General features: G+C 49.5%; 1 protein-coding gene across 1 annotated transcript; it reads right to left on the reverse strand.

Annotated features, from left to right (window-relative positions):
- Positions 1 to 339: 339 nt before the first annotated feature.
- Positions 340 to 5,381, reverse strand: RTP3 (receptor transporter protein 3). The gene is made up of 2 exons (XM_069562287.1): positions 3,593 to 5,381; positions 340 to 1,906 (listed from the first exon to the last, which is right to left on the reverse strand). The coding sequence occupies exons 1-2, from the start codon at positions 3,745 to 3,747 to the stop codon at positions 1,189 to 1,191; spliced, it is 873 nt and encodes a 290-aa protein (XP_069418388.1). The 5' UTR covers positions 3,748 to 5,381; the 3' UTR covers positions 340 to 1,188.
- Positions 5,382 to 8,387: the final 3,006 nt, after the last annotated feature.

Consider the following 8,387-nt stretch of genomic DNA (forward strand, 5'->3'; position numbering starts at 1 on the left):
GACAGAAGAGTGTTGGTTAGCCGGGCCTAGGGGGAAGGAAAAAGGGGGAGTTGTTGTTTAATGGCTACAAAGCTTCAGTTTTGCAAAGTGAAGTAGTTGTAGAGATTGCCCCAGAGGGAGCAGCCTGCAGGCTGGGGCTGGACCAGACCAACCCTGTGCTTGCAGGAACCACTGACACTGATGAGGGGGGCAGACGGACGGAGAAGGGGAAGGGGACGAGGGTAAGGGAAAAGGAGCATTTGCTGTAAATGACTTTTGCTTTCATTTTAGCCATGTAAATGGGAGGATTCCTATTTCTACATTTAAAAGAAGATGTGAGAATGAGTCTTAAGATAGTTCTCATTAATCAGAACAGCAAACTTGTACAAAAACAACTGGATTTCAGAATCTAGCTGAGAATCCATGCACAGGCTTCCACCCTTGGTCCTTCAGAGCAGGGTTCCCCACCGCCACCACCCTGATGATTTTGATTGTGCAACCCTGTCGATGAGAAACTGAACACACACACCAAATGGGTGTGTATTTATTTATCGCATCACTATCCCATTCTGCTAATAACATACATTACAAAGCATGTGACAAGAAATAGTAAAGTACAAAGAATAAGTTAAATGGACCTTGGAAGGATAACTGCCAACCTTGGCGGAGCTTCCTGCTTCACTCCTCAGCTGTGTGTTAGCTCCTCAGTGGAGGCCTCTGACTTAGAACCTGGATTTTCAGGCAAATGCTTTGAACAGCAAACACCTCCACAGACTGACAACAGAGGATCTGTGCGAAATTTTCTGATGAGAGGGCCCCCGGGTTGCATGAGATTTCCAAATGGTTCCATGAGCCATAAACGCCTCAGTCTCAGTTCTACAGAGAATGAATGAAATTGCAGTATTTTTTTTTTTCCTTGAGGTGAGCTTTACATTAAATTAACCATTTCAAAGTGAACAGTGCAGGCGCATATGGTACATTCACAGTGTTATACAGCCATCACCTCTAAAATATTTTGGCCACCCCCCAAAAAACCATACAGATTATATAGTTGTCCACCATTTCTCCTTTCCCTGTGCTTTGATTGGCATCCCTAAATCTACTTCCTGTCTCTAGATTTACCTAATCTGAATATTTTGCGTCAGTGGGATTATACAGTAGATGACTGTGTGTCTGATTTTATAAACTCACTGATCAAGCTTTCGAGGCTCAGATAGTGACTTCTACCACAATTACAGTTACGATGATGATTATAATTACAATTAAAATTAGGATGAAGCAGCAGCAGCGCATGTGTGTGCTCCTGGGATGCTGGGCTGGGTGGGAATAGAAGCTCTGATCGCAGGAGGAATCCTGGTCTCTTCTCTCCCTCTGGAAGCTGGTGTTCGTTCTTGGGCTCCACAAAGTAGGGAGGCTCTCAGCTGGTGTGGGCTCAGGAAACCACGATCTGGGTAATACCTTCTTTTTCTTCACTGCTTCCTCTCTGGTGCTTCCACTCGTGGGAGGCATTTCAGCGGTGATCCCAAGGGTGGGCGAGCTTATTGTGGGAAATGGCAGGGCTATTGGTGACTGCACGGCGAGACCCATGTCATTCTGGACACAAAAGCCCTGCAGACATGCCTCGCAGTTGTCACTGTTATGTGGCCCTTTGAGAGCAATGTCTTTAATCATAGGACTCTTCACGAACTTAATTCCTTCTCTATAGCATTTCTTCAGAATTTGCAACACCAGGTTGTTCAGGATCCTTGAGATGTTCTCTTCTGTGAACTCGGGAACCTCAAACGAAGGCTGGGCGCACTTCTGACATCTCTGGGCAAAGACTCTCATCTTCACCTGCCCCCTGGATTCCCCCTCACTCCAGTGCATGTGGAAAAGGACCTGAACTTGGGCGGAGGCCCAGTTTCGAGAGCACAAGGAGCACTGGAACCTGTGGAGACAGAAGACAAGACCCATAACCTGGCTCAGTATGACCAAGTTGTGGGCTGTGTGGGAAGGACGCGCAGAGACGTGATTTGATAGGGGGCGTGGGTTAGCGGGGAAGAAATCCTGAGCCCCATGTTCCTATCTCCACTGTGCCACCGACACAGAGTGTGACCCATGGGTGTGTCTGCCATGAAAACAGCAAATCACAAACCCTTGGAGCTGGAAGGGACTTTGGGCAAATTCCAAGTCCAATGTAATCATTTTAGAGATGAGGCACACCCTGGCAACGTGTCATGCCCGGAGACCCAGCAGGTGGAAGAGCCAGGACTGGAGCTCCAGTCTCTTGACCCCAAACCAAGGCTTCCTCACATGTAGATGTAAGTGGATCAGAGGCTATGCGTGCAAGAGCCCCAGGAACCCTGAACTGAAATCCACAAATAGATACAAGTGGATGTGGATAAATGCTGCAGTCTAAATGTTTGTGTACCCCCCAAATTCCCACGTTGGGATCCTAACACCCAAGGTGATGGTGTTAGAAAGTGAAGCCTTTGGGAGGTGATTAGGATGTCTGAGATTAGTGCTCCTACAGAAGCAAGCCCGCAGAGCACCTCAGCTCCTTCTGCCATGTAAGGACACAACAAGAAGCCTGTGGCCCAGAAGAGTGGCTGACACCTTGATCTTGGACTTCCAGCCTCCAGACTATAAGGAGTGAGCTGAGACTCTGCTCTGATGCTTCTGGCCCGGGAAAACATACACCACCAGGAGAGAAGAGCTCTGCTTCCTCTGCCTGGACCCTCTCCCGGAAAAGGGATTGAGCAGAACCCCAGTTCCAGGATAGAGTCCCAGGCCCCCACCCCCAACCCTTGAGGTTCCACTCTCCCAACTGGAAAAGAGAGGGCTGGACTTTGAATGACCTCAGAAGGTCCTATTTTTAAAAGACTCCATCAGACTTCTACAGTGTTGCAGTGGATAGGAATCTGCCTGCCAGTGCAGGGGTCATGGGTTCAGTCCCTGGTTGGGGAAGATCCCACATGCCTCAGAGTATCTCAAGCCTGTCGCCACCACTACTGAGTCCATGTGCGGCAACTACTGAAGCCCGCGTGCCTACAGCGTGTGCTCTGCAACAAGAGAACCCACTGTGGTAAGAAGCCTGTACAAGAGCAGTGAAGACCAGCGCAGGCAAAAATAAATCAATAGACAAAATAAAAAGACTCCATCAGCTCGGAGTAGAGAGGGGCCAGGTTTGCTGAGTGTTGCTCAGCTCCTCATCGCCCTCCGCCCCTTCTCTGAGGGGGTCTTAGCGCATAGAATCTCTCCCCCGCAGACTCTGTGTTGGATCCCAGGTGTCCCCAAAGCAGGGGACATGTGCCCTAAGCCTTGCTCATCCAGCTTTTGTGCAGTTGAAGGCAAGAGCCTCCCTTCCTCCCCTTCTCTTTTCCTCACTGCTTCTCACCCTCACCACTCACAGCTTCTTTTTTCTCTCTCTGGGCATTAGCTCAGTCTTGCTTTCATCTTGCAGTTCAGTGTAATAAGGAAAAAAAATTTAATGAACCTGAAGCATCTTGGATGATGGGCACCTTCCTGTAATCTCCAATTTACAAGCATGAGCAGAAGAAAAGTAATGAGTGTATGAAGTAAGAAGAAATGAGCAAGAATTTTCTGGAATGTTACCATCGCATTCCCTACTCACCAGGCAAAGGTCCACTGCTGGTACTGTGCCCACCCTGGCTTCAGGATGTTAGGAAGAAGGCTTTTGTCCAGCGTGAGTTGCCACGTGTGCCACGGCTTCACCTCCCGAATTAATTCCTGGAACATTCGCTTCCACACCTTCATGTCCAGATCCATCTCTGCCGTCGCAGTGAGCTGGGTGTGGCAGTGTCTCCCGGCTCTGACGGATCTGAAGTGCAACGTGAGGTCTCCTACTTTAGAAGAGCTCAGATCCACTCTCTCCTTATGTTCCTGGACTGGGCTCCTGATCCAGGTCTTTGCCTCAGGGACAAAGGTCAGCTGATTCTGGCTCAGTTTCAAGTACAGGACATGGCTCCACGGGGGATTTTAAAAGACGCGGAATGTGTGGCTTCATCCAGAGAAATATTACCAAAGAAGTGCCCCGGACTCCCGTCGGGAGGGGCGAGTCTCAGCCTGGCTCTGCTGTTTGCCCACCTTTAACTGGGAACACACCTTTCTATCTCCAAAGCCCTACTAGTGGTGGAGACAGGCTCAGTTGCCCTTTCTCATTCTAACATTTGAAAGTCCTTATCAACTGGGCTGCTGTCCTCAGAATCCGGGAGGAGAGACACAAAGCAAGACATGGCCATCCAGGGCCCTCCTTCGAACGCCTGTCCCTCTGCATCTTTGCTCTTGTTCTTTACTTCCTTGCTTGTGCCAAGCCTTTGTGGGACAGTGTTTCACAGACGCTAAGCTGTCCAAGCCTACTCTTCCACCCACTGGAGACAAAAGCTCTTGCAGTTCCTGTGCCCTGGAGATGAGGCTACAAGGTCCCCACGTGGGTGGGAGGGCATGGCCACACGCTGAGGTGCTTCGTCCTCTATTCCTTCAGGAGAGACTTGGCGCCCTCTGAGACCCAAGGTACCTGACTACAGAGCTTCCCACCTGCTCTGGCTTGTATATGGAGACCCTCAAAGCGGGCAAAAATACTGGAGTGGGTTACCACTCCCTTCTCTAGGGGATCTTCCTGACCCAAGGATAGAACCCAGGTCTTCTGCATTGCAGGCGGATTCCTTACTATCAGAGCCACCGGGGAAGCCCCTTTGTTCTCTCTTGGAGCATCTTTATTTGTGTTTTGAGTTTTATTTTTCCACAACTCTGTTAACATTGCAAAAAAAGGTGAAAAAGCAAACAACCATGATTTTTTATTTATTTGGCCTCACTAGGTCTCAGCTGGGGCACATGTAATCTTTTAGTTGTGGCATGTGGGATCCAATTCCCTGACCAGGGATTGAACACAGGCCCCCTGCATTGGGAGAATGGAGTCTTAGCCTCTGGACCACCAGGGAAGTCCCCTATTATTTTTTAATGTTATCATTAAAACGTCTAACACAGCCCTCTGTGTTAAAGAAATTAAACAAGGAGTCCATTAGAACGAGGTGGTCGTGCTGCCCTGGTAGCCTTAGAAAGCAAACTGAAACCACAGCCAGAAGTAACACACTGGAATCCGAGAAAATGAAACTTAAGAACGACCAGTCACAAGCAGCCAAGTAGACTTTGTCATATTAGGCCACCACACAAGCTATAGCCAATCAGGTAATTTCCTTGTTTAGCTACTGTGTCTTCTCTATAAAAGCCCCCAGCCCGTGTCCATGGAGCACACCCAGCCAACTTAAGTTTAGTACTGCCTGATTCCAGCTGATATGTGCTCAAAATCTTGAAAATGTTAATGTGCCTCAGTTTATCTTTTAACATGTCTCTTCCCCAGTAGTATGCATGTGAGATTCATCCGTGTCACGCCACGTCGCCATAATTTTTTGATTCTCAATCTTACATATTCCATTGGATGAAAACTGCAGTGTGTTTGGCCACACCAGTGTTTGCTTATTACAAATAATGGGAATGTGTGTATTCTTAAGGTATGTTTTCTCGTGCCTTTCCATTGGTATTTGGTCAGGGTGTTCTCTTGCTCTGTACATCCTCTCCCCGACCGGTGCCCGCTTCACCTGCGCTCTGCTGACGCGACTGAACTTCCTACATTGTTGTCTCCACTCCAGCTGCTCTTATCAAAGGCCTGATGAGGGGTGTGCCTCTCCATTGATTTCCCTGGTAATTAATGAGCCCACCTGATGATCAGTGTTCCTCCTGGGAGCAAAGACTGTCGCCACCTTCTGCCCGCCTTCCACCACACGTGGTGGGGTGTTGCTCCCGGATCTTGCTTCAGACAGGTAAGCTCCCCCATCCATTAAACTGCTGGTGTCTCTGTTCCCGACTCCAGGCTCTTTCTTTGGTATTGAGGTGGGGCAAGCACAGGCCTTGTAGGCCTGTGGGGTACAGCCCTCCAGTTGGGTAGATACACCAATTTTTTTCTTTTTTTGGAAAGTTTATGAGTGTTTCAATTGCTCTAATCCTCACCAGCACTTGGAATTGTGCAACCACCAGTCCAGGGGCACAGCCACCAGCCTGAGTCTGCGTTTCTCATCTCACTGGCCTTGGCCCCAAGGGGTCGTGATGGGGCAACTTTATTAAGTCAGGACACGTTTCTCTAGAGCCAGGGCAAACCGTCTGTCCCCCAGGGAGTCCTCCTAGGGCAGCAGAAGAGTTAATAAACAAATAATCAATAATATAAGACTAATTCTAAGGTATAAGGAAACTACATAGTATTGTAGTAGGGATCTGGGTCTTGCAAGGGGTCTGGGTCTTGCAAGGGGTCTGGGTCTCCCTGGAGAAGGTGTGGTCAGTCCAGGGATAGCAGAGACGGTCACCAGGGGCCACGGGGCCAGGAGGCTTTCTGAGTGCCTGAACCATGTGGAGCCTTGCCCTGTGGCTGCAGCTCAGTGTGTGACCCTGGGCTTCGAGAGGAAGTCTGGGTGCCAGCGCAGAACAGGCCACACAAGCTGCCTGTGGGACTCCTGGATCTGTGTGGAGAGGGCTCTGGAAAAGGTCATCAGCAGACCCAGGCTACAAATGGGCAGCCCAGACCGCCTGCACTCAGGCCCACCCTGCCCTCCACCCCCACCAGCGCTGGAAATGGCAGACCGCCTTTCTCCTGCTGTGTTCTTCCAGCTCCGCCTACTGAGAAAGCTTACCATGGCTCCCTCTAAAGGAATTCCAGCTGAGAGCATGCACTGATCGCTGGTGCATTTTGAGCTGGGAGGCAGTAAGCTGATGACTGACGCAAACTATACAAATGTATGACAGGACCCCATCGAAGCCGCTGACGGGAAAAGGGGCTGATCTGAATCACTGTAGCAAACAGTGTTTTGCCTGGAAGTCATAAGGCTAAAGATGAAAGGAGTTGGAATGAGCATACTCTGTAATTGGTAAACGTGTTTTCTAGAGGGCTGCAATTCCAAAATTGCCTCACAGGTGTGCTGAGACAGAACAAAGAAGTAGATGGATGATAGCAGGTGGTTTGTACCGCAGGAGAGGGAAGTTGCACCCCAGGAAGGAAGGCTGGAGTGAACCCTGAGGACGGCTTAGATCGGAGGCAGCTCAGAAGGCACTCAGCTGGGTAGATGCAGAAACAAGGTGAGCACGTCTGCGCACGTGACTTACACGCATTGCCTTTGCCTTTGGTGCCTCCCTCTGTTGAGATGGGCCAGCAGCAGCAAGAGCACCCAGTGTTAAGACTTTGGTTTCTGGCTCTCATTGTCCAGTAAAAGGAAGGAAGACTCCTTGGTAAAACAGCTGATTGTAGGCTTCGGGCAGGAAACATACAAGATCAGCCTGTAGCGTCTTGTGGTGCCAGAAAATAAGGAAGTTCTCAAAAAACAAACGGATGCGGGCATGCCAAAAGGATGTGGGAACCAACTTGAAACAGATCCCAGCTGGCCTAAGCTGGGGCTAACATTTCTCTAATGGGCCAGACACTGTGCCAAGTTTTTTTTTTTTTTTTTTTAATCGAATCCTCTCTACAGCCCTGGGAGGTTATTACTCCCATTTTAGAGATGAGAAAACTGAGGTCCAGAGAGGTGAATGGAAAACGTTTCTCCTGTAGCCCAGGTGCACTGTTGGAAGATGAAGGCTGCCATTTGTCTCATGGCTTGTTGGAGTGGCCCCCAGGTTCCAGGTGACTGGCCCATCTGAGACCATCCCTTCGTGACATCATTTCTCCCTTGGGCCGTCCTTCCCGCAGCCTGAAAAGGCCCTGCTGTGGGTAAGGAAGCAGGAAACCAGGCTGCTTCCTTGTTCCTGCCTGGCCTGAGGGTGGGGGTGGGGCGTCTGTCTGTGTGGTGTGCTGACGGATGGGCTTTCCCTGCAGAGCATCTGGGGAACAGCTGCTCCCCAAGCAGCAAACGCTCTTCACAGTGTTGTAGCCACGCATTCCGGGAAACAAACTCACTCAGAAGGACAATGCAGATAGCGGAGTGCAGTTTATTACACCAGTGGGCCCAAGGCAGAGTCTCCTCTTAGCCAAAGACCCCCAACCAGCTTTTGTGAAAATCACTTATACCCCATGTGTACGTGTCTGAACCCACCACTCCAAATTCCTTGAGACTTACATAAATCAAGGAAAATACAATCCCAATAACCCCATCATTCACGTGCTATGTGCTCATGTTTGCAAACAGTCAAACAATTAGCCGATAATCAATAAACCCGAGGTTACACTCTGATTGATACAGAAAAATCTATGGCCTGTCTGGAGGAAGGGGTGATTAGTGTATGTTTTCTCTTAGGCGATGAGTAACCTAGATACGATCTTCAAGCTTCCCCTGTCTGGAGGGGGTCGTATCCTTCTGTTATTGTTTTCATAGGCACTAAACAGAGTTCAGAGTCCATTGGAAAGGTGGCCGAGCATGGTCAGCATGAAC

The sequence above is a fragment of the Ovis canadensis genome, chromosome 19 (genome assembly GCF_042477335.2).
Source record: "Ovis canadensis isolate MfBH-ARS-UI-01 breed Bighorn chromosome 19, ARS-UI_OviCan_v2, whole genome shotgun sequence".
Lineage (NCBI taxonomy): Eukaryota > Metazoa > Chordata > Mammalia > Artiodactyla > Bovidae > Ovis > Ovis canadensis.

Bases quoted from the DNA above. Each gene is read 5' to 3' on its own strand.
- RTP3 (XM_069562287.1), bottom strand. From the start codon at position 3,747: ATGGATCTGGACATGAAGGTGTGGAAGCGAATGTTCCAGGAATTAATT. The intron at 1,907-3,592 runs GTGAGTAGGGAA...CTGTCTCCACAG, and splicing joins CAGCAGTGGACCTTTGCCTG to GTTCCAGTGCTCCTTGTGCT.